Source organism: Brachyistius frenatus, unplaced genomic scaffold (assembly GCF_029030835.1).
Source record: "Brachyistius frenatus isolate BFR_SWC_R1_liver_20210118 unplaced genomic scaffold, ASM2903083v1 Contig_68, whole genome shotgun sequence".
NCBI lineage: Eukaryota > Metazoa > Chordata > Actinopteri > Embiotocidae > Brachyistius > Brachyistius frenatus.
The window spans coordinates 622,908-644,028 of record NW_027210667.1 but is presented as its reverse complement, the minus strand read 5'-3'; the positions used below and the strand labels follow the sequence as shown (position 1 = coordinate 644,028).

The following is a 21,121-nucleotide window of genomic DNA, read 5'->3' as shown; positions in this document are numbered from 1 at the left end:
CCCACTATTTGTAACACTGACTGATTTTTGTTTTGTCTTTACATTTGTTTCACATTGAGAACAATGTGACAGAATTTCAAGTTTGAAATAGTTATGGCTATGACTACAGACTGTTGAGTCCATCATTACCTCAATCTATAATCATTACAATGTGTTTATCCAGTGACTCATCACAAACAACTAAACAAATTAGCCAATGGATTGTTATGATTTATTGCTTTGCATGGTGCTGATTTGGATCCTGAAAGCCCAAACATTTAATGAGATTCGCATGTTAATGTTGTATTCATTGTTACCAAAGAATCAGCAGTTTTGATTGTTATATTTGTATTTACAGTGGAGAACAGTTTTTAATTTTTAAAATTTAAATTGGAACTGAAAATGAGAGGCTTAATCTGGTGCTGAGCTTTTCAGTTACCATCAGTGTATATGTACAGCTAAAATAATACAGATATTACAGTTGACAATTCCCAGCTCTAAAGCTGGATAGAGCCGTTTCAGTCAATGGATGACATGATGGCAGGTCAAAATTTAACGTTCAACTGAACTCTACTGTCGGAGGAAGATACTTTTAAAATCATTGAATTACTTGATTTCGACCTGGCAACTGTTGTGTGTCACTTTTTTTGAACACACTGTATTTTACAGTTTTATCTGATATCAGTTCGTTCTCAACAGCTGACTGTTTTCAGTGCTGTAACAGAGGACCAGGGTGTGTCTTAAAAGCCTCACCTTCATTAGGATAAAAATCCAGTCAAGGGATAAACAGGATTATAGACTATGTTCCTCTTTCATAAAGACAACAAGGAAGTCTGCACCTATCTAAGATACTATTTTAGCTCTGTAATATATATTATTATAAATGTATTCATTATGAGTTCTATATCGTTTTTAAAATGTTCTAAATTGTTCAAAAAGCAGCACTTTCAACCAGCAGCGTAACGTCTTCAGTGAACTGCTCATGTGAACTGTTCATCTTTTAACAGGGTTTGACAACATTGATATGTGACTGATGTTGATTGTAGAATTTTTATTTTATTTTTTAAATAACATTAATGAAAAGCAAGTTAATCAACAACTGCGGATGTAGTAGGATCTAACTTTTAATTCTGAACCAGCTGCCAAATATAATATAGACACTAAAATCTTTTTTTTTTTTTTTTTTTACATTGTAAGCAACATACTGTGTGAAAAATCTACATTTTGCAAATTTGTTTGATGACTTCCTTTAAGCTTTGTGGATTTTTTTTTTCTGCATTTCTAAACTGAAAAAAAAGACTCATGGCTGAATTGAATTCTCACAATTTGCAAAGTCTATTGTAAAGCAATGAGCTTGTCAGAATTACAGGCATCCTTTTTGCTTTTTCAGTTGGCTCCAGACAGATCAATTTTGACAATTTCCCCATGACTGGGTAAATATTCATACTCTGATACAGTATAATTTATGTGAGAATGTATGTCAGCATGTAATCAGTCAGTATAAAGTCACTCAGCATCTTTTAAGAGTTAAATTGTGTCGCAGGAAGGTCAAATTATGTGTTTTTCTCCAGGATTTTAATCCATGCTAGACTGATGTCAATAATATATGTGTCCACTCATGTGCAGTGCAAGTGGTTAGCATTGTCGTCTCACAGCGAAAAGGTTCCTGATTCAAATCTGGGCCTGTGCCTTTCTATGCAGCGTTTGCATGTTCTCCCTGTGGGTTCTCTCCGGGTACTCCGGCTTCTGCCAACGTCCAAAAACATGCATGTCAGGTTAATTGGTTGTTCTTCAAATTGGCGATAGGTTCCAGCCCCCCCCCCCCCCCCCCGACCCTGTTCAGGATAAAGCGGGTATAGATAATGGATGGATGGATTAAACATTGCAGTAAATAGGAAAGAATCTAAAAGCTAACTCATGTATCAGGCCTGTATTTTCTGAGGTGAACACCGACGTTACCATATCAAGGATTTTGGTTTATATTGTTCTGATGTTCCAACAAATATATTGTGTGCTTTTTTATGTTTGTTCCAAAATGAAAGTGGATATGGAATCTTTTTTCAACAACTGTAATCCTGCAATCAATCTTAAAATGTTGCTGCTTGTTTAACACAACCTACTAGATAACAATTTGTATTTGTGTAACTAACAGAATCTGCCTGCAGGGAAAGTGAAGTCCATGAAAGCCACAAAAGCAGAAGAAATATGTATTTATACATTAAATATATAACCCTTACCCCTTACCCTAGTCATTTGCAAGTGCCTTTATCATTTCAAGTGTTAATTGTAAAAAAAAGATTTTTCCAAATATACGCATTTGTAAAACATATATATTATTTGTTTTACTTAAAGTGTTACTTACAGTGTTACTTAGTGTACATACACACACACACACACATACAAATATATAAATTATCTTATTCAGTAATTTGTGAGCAAGCTAACTTCCAGATGTTTTCATTTCTAATCCTTGTTTTTTCCCTTCGTCTCCTGTGTCCTAATCCCTGCAACCTAAATATCGAGACTGTCTGTGGATAATGAGAGGATAATGACTGGAATTATTACTTAAAGGGACATACATAAACACTTCGTAATAATCATGTATTGTGACACAAAAAAAATAATCTGAGTCAATTCATACCGACAATACCGTCTCGACTCCAAGTCCAGAAATGACTTGAGCTGGTGACTTAAAAAAAAAAAAAATCCCATGAGCAGGAGAAAAAAAAAAAGATAACATAGAGGTGGAGATGAATGACCCAGAACAAAGTGACATCTTCATCCAGATTTTTGGGGAAAAGCAAAATATAGGCTGACACAGAAGATATATCAAGACAGAGACAGAGTTCAAGGGGGTTTTGCATTAATCTCACGTTATGACAGTTTAAGGTTTTGGTATTCTGATGAATTCCAGGATTGGGCTTTAACTGCTTTCATTTTGTTTGCTGGTCTTTAATCTTCTAACCCTGCGTTCTTAATCAGAACTCAGAGCAGGTTTTTAATCTCGCATGAATGAGGCCGCGGATTATAGGCCTCTGACCTTGCCATGCCGCACAGCTGCTTCCTCCTCAAATCAAGTCTCTCGTACTGTATAGCTTGCAAAAGAGGATAATCTTCCTTTTGCACTACAATGCTCCAAAATGTGAAATGTGTATAAAAAGGGCCAAAACACTGCAGAGGAATCTTAATTTTTGAGAGAGAAATGTATAAGTTGCTCCAACTCACACTGCTTTGTAGTGTTTTGTCATTTAAAGGTGAATACAAGTTTTGAGAAGCATGGACTTGAGGATTTTGTACAGATGTGTGTCACGATCACATCTGATGTCTGTAGTATCATCGTCTAATCCTTTTGACTTTTTGAAGCACCACTTGTTTAGTTTAGAATCACAGCTTTGTGAGTCAGCGTGTGTGTGAGTCGACTTCTCAAAGACAGGTCCGGGTTTGATTAGGAGCTTGAGGGTTGCTGGCGTAATTACCACTTTAACCTTGAGCATTTTGTTCTGAAGAAAAACATAACGAGATTGCTTTTTCTTTCACTGTCCTCAAGTGCTACAGTCGCTATTTGAAAGGACACAAAACAACAATTTATATCGGAAGACGAAAACATCTTGACAAAATTGCTTTTTCAAATCTACAAGACTTTAAAATGTTTTTTCTCTATTTAATACAAGTTTGTTTGACCCAGTCTGATATAGGATCCTCTCCACTCTGAAATGAAAGGGGCCAGTGTGAGGTCACATAATTGCTGTGTAAAGACCTAGCAATTAAAAGCTTAGCAATTGTTCATCCCAGGTTTTTGTTTTTTGTTAGCAGCTAAATAATGAATATTTACAGCCTGGACTGAGGCTACAGACACACTAAACAACTAACAATACAACTATTTGCCACCGATTGAGGACTAAGATGTTTTCTGCTCAAAGACTGCTCTTTGAACAGATTTGACAATGATATGCTCTTCATCTTACATACATTGAACAAGTTGTTTACAAGAATAAGCATAAAAAAAAGCAAAAAAATAATAGTATGGTGAGAAATATGGCTATAACAAGCATGTACACATCACTTTCAGTCATTTCTTTCTTGAATGGAATATTATTACTTTATCTTTTGCTTTGACCTGAGATGACTCAAACTTGACCCATGTACTAAAAACAATGTGTAGTCTGCATAAGAACTGGGTTGCTGTAATAAAAGTGAGAGGGTCGAAATAATATTCGGAAATACTTCCAAAACAAGTTTTACTATTAATTAATAATAGCAGATTATGATGATACAGATTATATGTGCCATGCGTTGTAGTGTGTAGTGTCACATTGAAAGAACCTGCTGTGTAATATTTATGTAGAATATATTTCTTTTTTTTTTTACTACACTTTAGAATGAAAGCAGACAACCCGTCAGTCCAACCTACTCAGTGTTGGTATTGGTACCAAACATCTGCAGCAAAACGACTACATGTGGACCTGCACATGACATGTTGACGCTGCCATTTAGAGACAACAAAGACTTATCCTTCAGCAAAATAGTTGTGCTAAATAACAGCAATTATCATAACAACTGTAATTTTATATATTTATAGCTTCTGTTTATTTGTGGGGCTCCAACAAAGGCTCGGGTTGCTGACTGAAAGCAGCATGTAAGGCTACACAGATGAATGTGTTTAAATGACATGTTAATGTTTTAAATGTAGCAATTTTTCATGATTTACAATTGTTAAAACACAATATATTTGATTCACAGATGTGGAAAAGCCTCTTTGTTGCATCTACAGCATAATAAGCCTTTCATCTAGGTTTGAAATGTGGGTAACAGGGATGGCCGTCTTCTACACTTTGCTTTTTCCAATTTCCTGTCTGCAGGTTGTTTATCAGTCTCATCGGAGACTGCCTTTAATGTCGATCCTTATCAGATCCTCTCTACAGCTTACCTAATGCATCTTTGTAGAACCACTGTAGAACCAACCAATCTCTAGACAACTAACTTTAAGACTAAAGCTAACCAAGTACTTGTTAATTAGTGTTGTTGACTTTGTCCACAAATGTTGACTGAAAAGTTTGACATCAGCAATACTATATGATAAAAAAAAAAGACGTTTTATTTAACTGAGGTATATTGTTTAAAGGAAAAACAACAACTTTCGCAACAAAAAGTCTTGAATTTGCGTAAACGTTTCCGTAAAAAAAAAAAAAAAAAAAAAAAAAAGCTCAATAGAAACGGCAAAGGAAATCTTCCTACTGTTACCGTATTCTAGTCCTTTAAGGGTCAGCATAGCTGCCGAGGTAGAGTTGTACTACCATCTACTGGCCAAACTCTGGTCCTGTACATAAAGAGAGGGATTCAAAATGACCACTTCTTATGTTGAAATGAAACACTGAATGGTAACAAAAGGTTGTTTATTTAAATCTGTAACCCATGAAAGCATTTAATAAAAATACTCAACATGCAGATAGACCTAAATGTAAGGGAATGCCATCAATATCGGCTCCGGGTTAATGTGCAACAGTGCTTGAGACAAGGATTTACAAAGATTGCCTTTATCTTTCTGAAGTCATACTATACTACTGCATAAGGCACATTTTGCATAGAATAACACATTTTTATGTTCCCCTGTAACACATTACAACCATTCCTCAGGTTCCAGGGGAAGCTGACAGTTATTCCTTCCAACTATGCATTAGCATTCAAATAATACTGTTAAGAAGTTAGCTGTGCCAGTTCTTTATAATCTGCGGTAAAAATGTCTGTTAGTAATGTGCATATTTACTCAAAGTAACAGCGTAGTGGTGAAGTGATACAGTACATGTATAGATTATAACGATAGACTAATTCAACTAAAATACAAAGAAACACCTGCTTTTCATTACGGTATGTCAATGTGGGTGAAAGGAGGTGAAGGCCAGCGAGATTTAAAACTCCCTGAGAAAAAACTAACTCAGTTTTAAGAAGCATCCTCCTAATTTACCAATGGCAACTTTTGGGAATTACCTGAAAATTGGCTGCACCGTCAAGATGATGAGTACTGTGTTACTGAAGTAAAATGCCGAGTAGTAAAAAAAGGAAATGATTGAGATTCGTGTCAATTAAAGATGCCTCTATCAGGCAGAAAATTATTCAGTGAATTCCACAGGAGAGCATGTCCATCCCAAAAGAGGATTACAGTATACAATCAAGGCCCCCCCCCCCTTACCCTGAGGTCCTGCATAATTTGAAATGACAAAAGAATTGGAGTCCAATTATAAGCTGTTGTTCATGTCCAGACAGGCGTTAAGCAAAGATGCAGGAACGGGGCAGCCCGCTTCCTCTGTGCTGGACTGTGGTGCAGCGATTTGAAGGGAGTCTGCAGGTGGCCCGCTTCGGTCACACTCTGAGGAACAACTTACCATTTCAATGGTGATCTGCGACTCCTCGATTTTTCCCACATGGCTGGGAGAGGCGATGGGAAAGTCCGGTGAGGAGAGCTTGGCGAGAAGCTGCAAGTGGTCCTGATCAGAGCCAGACTCGATGCTGACACTCTTACAAAGTCCACACAGGCTCTGCTGCATCTCCTCAAGGTTTTGCTCGAGCTCCGTTCGCTCCTGCACCAGCCGTTCTTTTTCACTTTTCTGTGGATGAGATCAAAGCAAAGCTCACTCACTTCCTCAACCCTTCAGAATTGCATATGCATTGTATTGCGTACAATGTGGAAGTGATAGCAAATACCCTAAAGGGTTGTTTTCTTTTGTGTCTTTGTTCATGCTTGCTACCTTTTGATTAATTTTTACCGCCGTTAGTTTACAGTACTAAATATTCTGGTCCAGTCCACACATAAATGCATCACACACCTTTATTCGCAGGTGCTACAGAGTTTATACCTGAGCAATTTCAGTGAAGAAGGTGAGGGGTAAACTTAAACTTACGTTTACCTGCCAAGCTTACTGACCTCTATTGCAAACACACTTTTTGTGAAGCCAAAAGGACAAAAGGTGAAAAAAGCAGAGGGACTGCGCAACAGTCATGTTTAGAAAGACAAAGTTCCTTTGATCAACATGGCTGCAGTTCATACTGGTCACCACTAGAGGTCAATAAAGGTCAAACAAATACTGGTAGCTTAGGCAACTGAATCATGTCATGTTGTGAGCAGGAAAAGATGTTGAGAATATTGGAGATGTTAAAGTCAACTTACTAATTTTTTGATTTCACATTCAAGCTGTTGTATGCTGTCCAGTTTCCTCTTTCTGCAGCGCTGTGCAGCCACACGGTTTTTACTTCGTCGTCGGACGTCATGGACAAACTCCAGCTGATCTTGAGTCAAGTGATGGTGTCTCAGAAGCTGCTGGAAAGCACTCCGGCTCAGCGCTGAGATCTGCTCCACTGGAAAGGGGAGCTGAATCTGCATAGTAGAGGTTTTATAAAGAGGAAAGTTAGATTTATTTGACTTCATATATTCAACTACCAATAATAAAAAAAACAAAAAACATCAGCTGTGCATCACAATGACCTCTGCTGCTCTTTTGTTGTTGGCCTCTGTATCTCCGTCTGTGTCCAGGTCTGAGTCGTCCCCAGAGTTGAGCGAAGAGGACATGGAGGGACTCTTCTCTGCCTGGGACAAGCTGTCAGTGTGTGTAGCAGGGTCATCGCCTGTCCCAAAGTCCCTGAGGAAGGGACAGTCTCCTGCACTGGAGCTTAGGTCCAGCTGCTTAAGCCAGTGAAAGTCTGCAGCTTTTGCCAGCTTGTTTTGGTCCACTGGATCCAGAGGGAGTGGTGGAGCCTGAGATGGGCATAGGTCAGGCCAAAACCCCTTTGCCAGATGTTCAGCCACCTCCCTCTCCACACGGCTCCTCTCCACAAATCCCTCTTCGGGGATTAGAGCATTCAGTGTAGGGTCTGACAGATCACCTGCCATTCCCTGCTCAAGGCGAGCATCACTCTGCTCTAATAACGAGCTGCAATCTTCTGCCCCGGATGTCTTGAGTGGACATGAGCGGGGGTTACATTTGATCTCAGTACCGAGCATCTCAACAGGCTGTTCGATATCTCTGTCTGCTGGCTCAATGACTTCTGGTGGATTGACGTCCCCTGCGGTTGACAGCTCACATGGTAAGCCACAGTTTGCCAAACTCAACTCACTTTGATTACACACATCTCCCACCTCTAAAATGTCTGTTTCACTCGACTGAGAGGGATGGTCCGCTTTGTCAGAACCTGGATATGGCAAAGACAATATGGGACACGCACCACTTGCTGTTAACTCCAGGGATAAGGGGTCCATTTGTGGCCCACAGTTCTCCAAACAGAGGTGCTCCTCTCCGCTGTTCGTCTGACCCTGTGTGCTTTGAGGACATTGCGACGGGAAGTCTGTTTGTTCATCACCTCCCGCTGAGTTTTGTGACTCCGAGGATTTCTGTTGGCCTTTCACAGCGCCGGAGCCCAAACTGGCACTGGGATCCCGGCTCTGACAGCAGGCTCTATGCTTGACCTCCTGTGAGGTTCTTTTGCCCTCAGAAAACTTCGGGACAAGGAAATCAAAGCATGCTGACTCTAAGTTGTGAAATCCTAAAAACTCAGCACTGCTGTGAATTGCGTGAATGTTTTCTTTGGTGAAAAGCAGCTTTGATGTGTAGGCAAACTGAAGCAAAGGTTCAAACCCCTCCACGGTCACCTAAGGGGAAAGGACATGCAGCAAATTGTTGAGCCACAATGAAACTCGTACCACTATACAACACTACAATGGAACCTGACCAGCTCAAGAAGTAGCAGAGGCTATCCATTTCAACAGGGCTTCGACATCTAGTGCTATGAAATTTCTGACTTTTTCTAAAAACTGCACATAAAAGGTGGTTGAATACATCCTTTACACAATATAAAACACACACTAGCCCAAAGGCGGAGTTAACTACTGCGAGACAGTAAAGAAATCGAGCCTTATATGCATGTTTCAAGGGTTATCTTGAAGAAGAAATGTTGTCTTTGTGATAAAGAACAATTTAGTTTTCAACATGCTTGATTGTTGGTTTTGCAACTATACTCTGCATGTATTTGGATAAGTCCATCAGTAATAAAATAATTATATCCCTCATAAATTAGAAATAGAGCAACTGAATTGAACAGTGGCACATACAGCATACTGACATGGTAAGCGACAATACTTTCTTGCACAGACTAAAATACTTTTAAGAGTACATTTTTCACCCTAATCATTGAACTGAACACCAGGGCACCAACCTCGTCAGGCAAGGTGATGATGGGATTGTGACTGGTGACGTTGGTAACCCTGCTGTGAAAGTATTCGCTGCAAGAAGCCAGGACAGAGCAATGGGCACGAAAACTCCTGTTTTCCACCACCACTGTCACGTCACACAAGACGTCCCGCTGCCTCTGGTCATTCAGACACTGGAGAACATGGTCGCTGTGCACAGCAGACTGAAAAGTGAACACTGACGTGCGAGGAGCTTGGAGCGTCATGGTTCTTGTGAGCTCAGCCTGCATGACAGAGGGATCAGTCAAAAAAAAAAAAAAAAAAAAAAAAAAATCACGGTCACTGTATTGTTTTACAAAATAAGACTAGTTAGGATCAAAGATCTCTGCAAAGTTTAGTAAATGTTTTATTGGTTGGGTGAGAGACAATTAATGGGCAATAATGTTGATAACAGACAGAAAAATTGCTATGAAATCATGAGTTTATGCTTCTCAAATATGACCAATATGAACTCCTCTATGATGAAATAAAAACCTCCAGGTTTTGGGGTGTTTGTCAGACAACACAAGACATTCAGATATGTGATGCACATTTTATACAGTTTGCAGACATGTTACAGCTCAAACAATGGATTAATTGTCATAATAATAATAATAATAAGTAGAAGAATTGATAGGTGAAGCTGATTCTGACTTCAGTAAGGGGTGCCACCAGACACATTTTACACAGGTGACCCTTTTAGGACCATTTCAAATCAGGAATCCGAGATGGCTTTATTCATTTCTGAAAAACCTCCAGGCATGGAAAACGGGAGTTTTATAATCATGTAAACAATGCAAAATGTTTGTTTTGTTTATTGGCTTATAACACCTTTCCCCGTGAATATAAGCTGCTTAGGTGCTATTATTATGTGCTGCAGAAAACGCCCAAAGACAAACAGCGAACAGTTGTGAAGGACACTTGACTTATTCACGCTCATTACTGATTAAAAAAAAAAAAAAAAAACGAGTTAATCAACATGCATGAAATTAAATTTTGATTGTTCAAGGTCATAATTATGCCAAGTGAATAACGTGATACGGCATTACTTGTGATTGGGTCTCCGACCTGGGGACAACATGGTCCAGTGTAACTTCTGCTAACATTATAATGACTGGATAAATAATACAGCTGCTTGATAATATTGAATTCGTCAATTTAAAAGCGAACCTCGACCACGATCTCCTTACTTGAGTCAGGATGGTTTGAGTATTAACGCTTTAACTTGGGCACCAAGTTTACCGCCAACATGCTGACTCACGTTTAGACCCACCTGGGCCTAATGAAGGAGCGCAGCCACACATCCAAAAGTTAACGACGAGGACGTTTAGTAACTAACGACTAAACAAATTAATTACGATATAAACGGCAATAAATGTAATGCGAGCGGAAGAGCTTCGGGGTAGGCCCCACCGTCAGTGGTAACGAACCGGAGACACGTCTTCCGGTCAACACAAAGCCTTTCTGAAACACGAACTTCACATTAAAACGGTGTATTTAAAAAGGAAACGTGTTCACTGACCTGCCGTAGTAGCTGGATAACACTGACATTCGTTAATTTCGGCTTGCGGCAGCTCCGGCCGTCCGGAGCCACACTTCCTCGTCATCATGTGACACAAATCTGCCAGCCTTTACTGCGCATGCTCATTGCAAGTATCAGAAAGACAGCACGCGGCACATACTTTCTCATTTGGAGAGATTTCATTACATGATATTAATAAAAAAAAAAATAGACATATACTGTTGTTGTTGTTGTTGTTATTGTTGTTGTTGGTTTACAGGTTACTGTCCCAAAACTTTTGTCCATCCCTTGAAACGGTCCAATTACGACAAGTCAGTTCTTATCTTGACCTTCATTGCTGCAGCTTGCCATATTCTCACGAGTGAGAGATATACACATGTACAGTTAACACTTGAAACACTGTCTGACCCCGCTGTGATGGAAATGTCAACACTGTCGATGTCCCTTCTGTGCAATCAATGTCATTTAATGAGAGCCCTGTTTGAGGTGCTTTTCTGCAGCGGAGCAGCAGCAGCAGCAGCAGCAGCTGGTTGGTGGATTTGGATTTCCTGAGTAGTGAGGCACGGCTCCATTAGAGGATCCTTTCATAGAAGAGGAGGTAGGCTTGGGAGCTCTGGACTTTATTCTCGCTCACAGGCTGAACACTTGTGTCGCTGATATGGAACCAGGATCCTCTGGGTGGCTCTGCATCTCCTGAGAAAAAGTGATCAATTAATAGAGATAACTAAAGTTTTAGGACCGGGTTATTTTTCTCTTGATTGTCGAAGAACACCTGCCTTCTGCTGAAAGTCCGTTGGATGAGGGTTTAGGGCTCTCGGCTCGTACTTTCACATACGCCGTGTAATGACCCGACCTCATTGTTCCACTGTGCTCTACAATCCCGTACAAACTGTACAAAATTTGAGGACCTCCCTCTGTCATGTTCTGTTTGGAAACAACTTTTTGTTAGTGCTCGGCCATTTAGGAATATGTCGACAGTATAACGCCGTTAATGTGCCAAAAAAAAACGGTAACTTCCCGTACATACCTTGCATTTGACTGCGCAAAAGGAAGCAAGATCCAGTATCAGGGGGAAGTGGACATGTCTGTTCACTTTACAAATACTGTATCCATTCTGTGGAAAAAAACAGCAAAAGAATTTTTTTTTAAAAAAGGAAGTGTTTCCTTGCCTTACAAAAGACAAAAAAACATAATGAAAACAAACAAAAAGATGGTTAACAGCTCTGTAAATAAAAACAGCTTGGGTGAGAGTAAACTGGATCAAAGATTTTAAACAATGTTTAAATGTTTTTCATCTTACCTGTTGAAATCTCTTCAAATGAAGGGTAAGGACAGGAGGGGGAGAGGAGATCAGCATTTGCTTCAAGGCATCGGTGTAGATATTCTTCTTGGATCCTGAACACGGCGCAAAAAAACCAAAACAAAGACAGTTAAAAGGCTAAAGATACATTTTACTTGCTTTTATGCTTTGTTAGAATTACTTGATTTGTGATACTGTGCTGCACAAAATGCAATAAAGTCCACAGTTTGCACAATATCAAAAACCAAAGAGATATTGTTAGGGAGAGAAACTTTATATACCTCCGGCTTTGTCTTTCTTCAGCTGTTGTTTAGTGCAAGTGACACAAAGCAGGCTGTTGTTCTGCGTGAGGGTTTCAACCTCTGTAAACTGAAAAAGGCATGACTGAACTGAACACTCCTGCTTTTCTGGGGTTGTCCTCGCTGCTAGTGTGTGGAAGGCCAGCGCCGGGTCTTGGTTTACTACAGTATATTCTTTTGCCTCCGGTACTTCATCACTCTCCACGATTTGTTCCACAGCATCAGTGTCTTCTATGAAGGCGTCGTTCAGGGTTACTTTCTCCATTTCACTCACCAGCTGTGTGTCCTCCTCTCTTTCCTGATCCATGTTGGATATTTCATCACATAAGTTGCTGTCCGTTGAGTGCTGCCCCTCTGATAGGACAGTAAAGTGGTTGCTGACTGATGATGTAGCCGATGAGTCGCAGTCAATCACTGAATCCTCGTCCTCCTCCTTTTCCTGCTCGACCTGGACCAGGTCTCGCTCCTGCTGGTCCTGCTGGTCCTGCTGGTCCTGCTGCTCCTGCTGGTCCTGCTGCTCCTGCTGGTCCAGCTGTTCCTGCTGGTCCTGCTCTGAAGCGCTGACCGCTGCAGGATTTTGCTCACTCGGTGAGGCTTCTTTCTGCGTTTCGTTGTCGGTGTTTTCCTGGTCCTGTGCTTCTGCTGTCTGATCGCTGTCTGTGTGGCTCGGAGATGTGAGACTGTCCAAAGTGACTCTGCCTTCAAACTTTTGCTGCCTTTTTTGATGCTGTAAGGGCAGATGACGAAACAATGCAGACTTTACACTCATCCATCGACAAGCTTAATTCAGGGAATAGACAAAAACATACTTTATGTTCATTCACTGGGGTACCTTTGCTTGTTTCTTTGCCTGCTTCTTGGCTTTCTTCTGCTGGTACTTACTGCCAGCCCCAGTGGGGATGTCATCGTTCCCGCTGGTCACACTGGGGCTGATTCGGTCGTCCTGCCTCGACTCACTGGTCTTCTGGACTCCTTTTTTTGGGTTCTTTTTCCTGTATGCCTGTAAGATGTTGTCAAAAGAGGACACACACATATAACACTAATAAAACATGAACAAATATTTGCTCAACAAATTGTCAAAAAACACTCATAACTGCCTTACCTCATCAGACACAGGAAGGGAAAGATCCAAAAACATCTCGGTGACTACAGACACCTTGAAGAGTGAAGCAGTGGCCATGTTTAGTGTTACATCAACAGGACAGGTTGTCTTCAGGTTTGTTTTTTTTGGGGGGGGGGCGACAATACATACCGTTTTACACTGCTGACACATTATAGTGCTGGTCATTTCCCCACCGAAAACTTGGTCGACAAAGTTTTTAGGGAATCCATTTTTCTCATACTCTGCACCATAACACAACAGAGGAATGCAAGTTTTTATTTTGCTGATATAACACTGACTGCAAGATGTTTAATTCATCGTACCATTACTTACCTTTTATTAGTGTTTTCAGCTGCTCGCCATCTGTTTCTTTTCTCGACTGCTTCAATGACTCCATCATCCCTGAAGTTACTCTCTGTGGAGACAAACACAATTTCTGAATGCAAATGATAAAGAAAGGTGCAATCAACTTGTGACTAAATTTGGAGTCTGATGGAAAAAAAGGATTTGTCCCTTCCTTTTGTTTGCATTGTGGCTCTGGAAAGTCTCTCGTTTTCTGTCTTATTTGCAAGTGATTCTTTCCTCATCTAATTGACCTATAATCAACTCTGTATTACCATATGAAAGCAGATACAAAGGGAATGGGAGTGACTGTCAATTGTATAAAAGCTGCCGTAAACAAGAGGACTGTGTGAAAGTGAGAAACAGAGGACTGCGGAGAGGAAACCAGGCTGGGGAAACCAGGCTGGGCTGTTGGGGAGGACTGCTGTCTCCTGCTGTAGAGGACTGCTGGGGGGAGCACTGCTGCACACCTCTCTTTGAGGGTGCATGTAGTTGCTCCTTCTTGCAAGAATAAAATGTCCGATGTGTTTGATTTTGAACCAAGCCTCTTGAGTATTTTTTCCAACAGAATCTGAATGACTTTCTCCCAATGAGCCGGAAAAATAAATCTCAGTGAGCAGTGCATTTCATTACAGCTGTCTCGCATGCCGTGTACTCACCACAGTGCTGTTCTGCTGTCTAAACAATCTACTGCCGTGGAACATATCAGTAGCTGGACAGCTACAGTGTCCATTTTAAGTGGAAATCTTTTACCAGTTTGGTATAAACCGAGAAATTTGATTGAAACTGAACACCCACTTTGAACTCCTCAGCTCGCATCCCATCCAGCAGGTAGCGCAGCAGCTCCTGGCTATCTTGCTGCTGAAATCCTTTGAATCTGGCAGCCCTGCAGGAATCAGATGAAATAATGGACAACATTAAAGGCATTAATATTAGAAAGTAGATTTGATGTACATCATAAGGCTAAGTTTGACCTCAAACTGTGGTTGCACTCACTTTTTACAAACTTGTGAGAACAGCTCCCGTGGTGTTACGACACTCTTCTTGCATTCCTGAATCTCATTGAGGAGTTGACACATAGCCAAAGTCAGGGATCCAGGCGGGTCTAACTGCACTACAATAGGCTCCTGCAATCATAATTAAAGACAGTCTGTAAGTAATAAATACTGTTTATGAGGGAGGATAGATATACTCTCTTTAAAAAACAGGCAACACACCAGATCTGAAGAGGCACCAGGTTTAATGTCGAGACTATTTTTCTCTGCTGTCACTTTGTTGAGTGTTTGTCTTAACAGCTGTGTTTGGGAGAGATTCTGGAAAAGAAAATGATGGACATTAATAACTAATTTAACTCTAGACGAGCATCCGTCAAAGATCAAAGATCAGTCTTACCTGAATGACAGCATTAAAGAAGCAGGTGTTTCCCAGGTTGCTAAGCCCCTTCACTGAAATACCACAGGTTTCTGCTGTTGTATGTAATTTCGCAACACTCTCTTTCTTTGTGTTTTTCTTTTGGTGTTCTCTGTTTTCTTTGTTTTCTTTGTCCTCACTTTCCTCTGCTTTTACAGTCTCTGTCTTCTGGTCAGCTTCCAACAAGTCAGTTTCCTCCTTCACTCCTAAATACGCAAACATGACGCACATGGGTAAAGAGACATGCAGGTCCAGTAACACATCTGGATTAAAAAACAGTGGTACCTACGTTTCTGTGGTCTATTTAAGGGATCTTCAGAGTTTTGCTTTTTCAGGTTGGCCACTAGTTGAGCCAAATGTCCCGTTCTGGAGTAACGAACTTCATCATCACATATGTAACACCTGCAAGGTGGACAACATGTTAAAACAAAAAAAAGTTATTCTCATTTCAAATGCCTCTGTGATGAACATGCCAAAGTAACATACTCACCACACAGCCCAGTTGTCCAAACTGACCACCAGGCAATGAGGGTCCGACCGAGGAGTTTCATAATGTTTGATGGCATGCTGGTTCTCAGAGTTTCGCCCACATCCCTGGTAGAAAAGAAGCATTTGGGCATTTAGAAAAAAAAAAATAAAAAGTCCCTTAATACAGTCAACATCTGAATGATAAATTGGGTGGAATAAACTCACTCTGTGGCCGCACTTCAAGCACATCCACGTCCCTCCTGTTTCCAGCTCCAGGTCGGAGTCCTGAGGCAAAGCTGTGCTGATATTTTCTTTATTTTCTCCATGTTGACAATCTGAACAACTCGTCCAATCAGAATTACCAGAAAGTTTCTTTAGAAGAGTTTGATCCGTTCCCTTTTTAATATGTTTACAGGATGGACCTGTGAAGGGGGAAAAAAATAAATAAATACAGATAAATAAAACAGAAAAAGGTGAAACTCACACTGGGCCTCCCACAGACTTGTTATTAGACATGGAGAGAATGAAAGGCTCTTTACCTGTCTGGTCTATGTCATCATCCTCTCTGGGGCTCTTTTCTTTCACCCTTTTCTTTCCCATTTTAACCTGAGCAGATGTGGAAATGGATGAAAATCAGACACAAGCAGCAGCGTCCTGAAACACAAAGCCAGCATCAGATTATAATGCCGCTAACAGTTTAGTGCCTGTTGATTGTGTGCTCGAAGAAAACAGTCAGTAATGTCACGTTAAACTCCGATCCGGTCAACTTACCGCCGCAAAGAGCCGCAAACATTCACCGGTTTCAGTTTCGTTCACTTCGTGTGGATGAATTCTTTAATCCGGACATCATTAAATCAGTTTACTGTTTCCGGCCAGAAAAAGAAAGCGTTCAGTTTCAGGTAAAAATGTTTTTTTTTTTTTTACAAAAGTTAAAATTTTGCAAGAATTACTCCGCTGATTTGGCAAAAAAAAAAAAAAAAAAAAAAAAAGCCAGCTGGCACATGCAGACAACAGAGGAACAAAACGTGACGGTGGACTGTTCCTGTTGCTTCCGCACTTCCTGCGTACGTCACTGAAATAAGTCCGAGTCGAAACAATAGTCGAGTGTAGGGAACCTGGTGAAAGGTTTTCTGGGTAGTAAAGTTGACTGTGTATTCGTCTTTCTATATAATCTATATGAATACATTATTTATTTTTTTCCAGACTACTGTCTAGCAATCGGGTACATTTCAGATGCTGCTGATAACTTGGAAATAAATTGTTACCTGGAATGATAGCAGGCGTAATGAACACGTAAAGCTGATTTTTTTTTTTTTTTAAAGAACATTTGTACAGCTCGACGTTTTAACTTTGCTCTGCCAAAATGTCTTTCTTGGAGTGGGCCGAGTCTCAGCTTGCAGAGATCGAGCTGCTCACCAGCATGTTCCCCTCGGTGGAGGAGCTGGAGCTCACTGACCAGCTGGCGCTGGCTGAGCTCCGGGACTTTGTGCAGGACTCCGCTTCTGCAGACAGACCTCCTCCATCCAGACCTCAGTTTCTCATCAAACAGAAGCTGGACTCGGCAAGCTCGGAGGTTGTAACCGACCAAGACTGTTCACTGTGTAATTCTCATTCAAATGATCTGATTTGATTATGTTTTACATTTTATTTTTTTGTTGTTTGCCTCAGACGGAGGTTATTCTATCCTGTGCGTATCCATCTGAATATCCCAGTGTGTTACCAGAAATAACAGTCCGGTAAGTGCTTATCCATTTTTGGTGTGTGCAAAAAAAAAAAAAAGAAAAGAAAAAAACAACAATTTAAAAAACTTATTAAACTAATTTGTTTAGTTTACAAGAAAAAAAAATAGCACATGCGTTAATGTGTAATGCAGAATTTTGAAAAAAACAAAACACATTGATAAAATCAAATGTTTGGGAAATCAGTAGAGCACTTATCTGTGTTGTGTGTGCAGGTTTGTTCAAAAATATGGCCACTGGTGTACGCGTGCGCAACAGACTACAAGGAGACAGATTATGTGACAGGCTGAAAGTGAGAGGTTGTTTTCTGCTGTTAAGATGAAGTTCAGAAATCTGAGCACAGATAGTATTCACCCGGCTGCAGGTAAAGACATTGCGAATTGATGATAGGAACTGTATAACAATGCAAAACAGTACCTGTAATTTGATTATTGTGTGTATAGTTGATCATTTTATTGAGTAAGTTTTATGTTATAGTACAAATCTTTTTGCCAAACTAATAACAGTTCCTCTAGTGACAAATATTTGCTTACAAGTAGGGCTGGGAGATATGAACAAAATCTAATATATCACAATATTTCTGATCAAATGCCTGGATATCATTATTGAACAGATGACTACCATATTTGTGCTTTCACAAAATATTGACACAATGTGATTTTTAATAGATAATCATCAGAAATGCGGATATAATGGATAAACGGGTAGAGGCAAATAATAGAAGAGCTATGAGAGTCTTGTGAATTCAGAAAATGACATCACTTTTTTGTAATGCAGCCTTTAAAAAGCAGGAACACATGTTTTATTCGTGCTCTAGGTGTTCAGGTCTCAGCAGGGCCCAGCAGACGCAGCTCCAGGCACATCTCAATGCACACCTCATGGAAAACTGCCAGGGGGAAGTGTGTGTGCTCACTGCTGTGGACTGGGTGAAAGACAACACGCAGCTCTTCATTAATACGAGCTCATTAGCAGCAGTGGCTCCTAAGAAGGAGTCTGCCTCTCCACGGCCACAGGAAGTGTTCAGCCGACTGTGGATCTACAGTCACCACATCTACAACAAGTCGAAGAGGAAGAACATCTTGGAGTGGTCCAAGGAGCTGGACCTGTCGGGGTTCAGCATGCCCGGGAAGCCTGGTATTGTGTGCGTGGAGGGTCCTCAATCTGCCTGCGAGGAGTTCTGGTCCAGGTACCTTGAGTGTTGTTATTTTTAGCAGCTCATGTCACAGCCAGAACCCTACTGAGACACCAGGCTTATTCTTTTTTTCCCAAACGTTTTATCATTTCACAGAGTGAAGGTTCTGACATGGAAGAAGATCATGATTCGGCATAGAGAGGATATTCCCCTTGATCGTCAAGGAGAGGACAGCAGGACTGTTGAAAGTATAAACTCCCTGCGCAAATTCACAGGCTTTGAAGAGGCCACGTTTGACCCCCATGGGAACAGAGGTAACCACATGGACCTCGGTCAGCTCTACCAGTTCTTAAATGAGAAGGGCTGTTGTGATGTCTTTCAGATGTATTTTGGCATTGAAGGCAGGTAGTGCTCAGACGTGGAGAATAAATACACAATTATTTTACAGGTTCCTTGTCATTGGAGTCACTTCTCCTGAAAATACATGTTAACTTCATGAATTCACTATTAATTTGTTATTGTCACGTGCAAGCACACACATGGAGCATGTGACCACATGTGCCTGATAAATGGAAATAAATTAACCACCTTTTTATGGATGATGCTAAGCCGTTCCCCCGGGGACCTCACTGGGATAAAAGGCAGAAAAACCACCTCTGCAGTTTCAGAAACAGTGTTCTCATTCTTTTTAGTTAATGGACATCATTTTCAAACAGAAACATTAAAAAGATGTTTATCTGAGAGTGTTCTCAAGGACCTCAGTTATATTTGCAATTGTTATACTTCTGCGTGCTCTGCACATCACACCTTGCCCTAGGTGTTTCTTTCCTCAAATGGCACCACTGTGTATTACTACCAGGCTATTATAGGATTTTCAGGTCTGATACCACTTCAATAATTGGACAACATAGTCAACAATATGCCGGATATCTGTTTTAGAAATCTGTTAGTTTTCTCCTCATGAATCATAGATAGCATGACCATGGAAAGTCTTTCTCCAGTTTTCTTTGAATGATTAGATTAGATAGATGATTAGAATAATTTATGCATTATTGTGGATTATACTCTGGCGTTTAAAATGTGTGGTTATTGAACTTGAATGTTAATTTTAGCCCCCCAAGACAGATAGAAATATTTATATATATATAAAAAACATTCATATAGACTTTTATATCAATGTTATTTCTCAGATAATTCTCATACAGTGTATGATATTGATGGATATCTGTCGGGGATTTTATTTGCATTGGACAGTATGGACTACATACAGAAATCATTCATATAGTGTATCTTTAAAAAGCCATATCCACATACTGTGGAAAAACACTGGAAATGATCTCGTCATAGGACTTCGAACCCTGAGTGAAGATTTCAGAGAGCAGACGTTGTTAGAAATGAACTGATGAAACAAAAATAAGCACATTTTAATTTCAACGCTCCCTTTTCATGCGGATACTGGAAATGCACCGGAACACTTGTTGGATTCTAGTTCAGTATTGAGTTGTATGATGAAAGGAAAAAAACAAGGACACACAAGTTGGAAGACAAAAGGCAATGTTCGGTAGTTACATTAAGTGGATTGAATTAAGTTGCAAACTAGCCTGGTCTGCATTGCCCACCAGATGGCAGCATTATATAATTAAAGCTGGGAAACATGGCAACCTCAGATGTTATCTGATTTCAGGGTGTTAGCTTCTGCAAAACCGATACAATTAATATCTTTAATCTAAAAAATATATATATATGAAGGAGTAATAAAGTAATAGTTTGGTTAAATACAGTTTCTGCTGTTAGTTGGATTAAGTATGAATATGAGGATACATTGTTTTTATTGAATCGTCTTTATAATCATTTTACGATGTAATAAGATTCTATCTGTGGCCTTGAACATTTCACAAAAGCAGCCCACACTCCACGGTATTATTTGTGCATCTTTTAAAAGAAAAAAAAAATCAGAAATGCTAACTGATGAACAGAAATTAGATCCAGAGATGTCTGTGAGGTTGGGATCCTCATCCTGATTTTATTCAGATCTGTATTTGTTGTGTTGACTTATGGTTGTGGACGGATCAATCATGTCATAATAGCTTTGATAAAGCAATAAGCAATGGACTGTGGCGTGCCAACTTTTATTAGAAATGAAAAAAGATGTTTGAAAAGATGTCAATCTTCTGTCAATAAAGAGTTAGTTGTCCTCCACACCTTTTAATTTGTCTTATTTCATGCAGAGAATACTTTTAGGATTCCTCATTGATTTTTCTTTTAATTCTGTCTGGTGAGTCTTCAGTCCTCCACTGCCATAAGTATACAGTATGCCAGTATACATGTATTGTTGTGGACAATACACTGGTTTATAGCGAAGACAGTTACATACAGAACAGCAGACTACATGTCCTAAAAAAGCCAAAGTGTTAATTCAAAGTAAAGGTGTCAGGGAATGTTTGACTTCTGGCTAACGAGAAAGCTTTTTAGTGCTCCTTACACACTGTGAATGTCCTCTGCCTTCATTTCCTGAGTAGGTGAACTGATGAATCGTACTTGTGAACTGATTATGACCAAAAATGACATCTGTTCCAGCCAAAGTCATCATATATTTTGAACTTGAGATACGACC

General features: G+C 40.1%; 3 protein-coding genes across 4 annotated transcripts; 1 reads left to right on the top strand and 2 right to left on the bottom strand.

Annotated features, from left to right (window-relative positions):
• Nucleotides 1-5,355: 5,355 nt before the first annotated feature.
• LOC138626008 (transcription regulator protein BACH1-like) lies at nucleotides 5,356-10,793 on the bottom strand. The gene is made up of 5 exons (XM_069707378.1): nucleotides 10,716-10,793; nucleotides 9,181-9,438; nucleotides 7,457-8,617; nucleotides 7,142-7,348; nucleotides 5,356-6,581 (listed from the first exon to the last, which is right to left on the bottom strand). Exons 2-5 carry the CDS (start codon nucleotides 9,418-9,420, stop codon nucleotides 6,213-6,215), a joined length of 1,977 nt encoding a protein of 658 aa, XP_069563479.1. The 5' UTR covers nucleotides 9,421-9,438; nucleotides 10,716-10,793; the 3' UTR covers nucleotides 5,356-6,212.
• A 79-nt stretch (nucleotides 10,794-10,872) lies between these two features.
• On the bottom strand, nucleotides 10,873-16,558 carry usp16 (ubiquitin specific peptidase 16). Of its 2 annotated transcripts, none has more exons than XM_069707376.1 (18): nucleotides 16,408-16,558; nucleotides 16,176-16,290; nucleotides 15,862-16,058; nucleotides 15,659-15,762; nucleotides 15,458-15,570; nucleotides 15,151-15,374; nucleotides 14,976-15,071; nucleotides 14,755-14,885; nucleotides 14,557-14,644; nucleotides 13,750-13,831; nucleotides 13,567-13,658; nucleotides 13,417-13,470; nucleotides 13,147-13,314; nucleotides 12,297-13,041; nucleotides 12,016-12,110; nucleotides 11,743-11,829; nucleotides 11,492-11,639; nucleotides 10,873-11,408 (listed from the first exon to the last, which is right to left on the bottom strand). In XM_069707376.1, the coding sequence occupies exons 2-18, from the start codon at nucleotides 16,234-16,236 to the stop codon at nucleotides 11,287-11,289; spliced, it is 2,607 nt and encodes an 868-aa protein (XP_069563477.1). In that variant the 5' UTR covers nucleotides 16,237-16,290; nucleotides 16,408-16,558; the 3' UTR covers nucleotides 10,873-11,286. The 2 variants fall into 2 exon arrangements, with proteins under 2 accessions (XP_069563477.1, XP_069563478.1); XM_069707377.1 differs by having other exon boundaries at nucleotides 16,176-16,242.
• A 387-nt stretch (nucleotides 16,559-16,945) lies between these two features.
• Nucleotides 16,946-20,706, top strand: rwdd2b (RWD domain containing 2B). Its single transcript, XM_069707375.1, has 4 exons — nucleotides 16,946-17,209; nucleotides 17,305-17,372; nucleotides 18,193-18,561; nucleotides 18,664-20,706. Exons 1-4 carry the CDS (start codon nucleotides 17,000-17,002, stop codon nucleotides 18,914-18,916), a joined length of 900 nt encoding a protein of 299 aa, XP_069563476.1. The 5' UTR covers nucleotides 16,946-16,999; the 3' UTR covers nucleotides 18,917-20,706.
• Nucleotides 20,707-21,121: the final 415 nt, after the last annotated feature.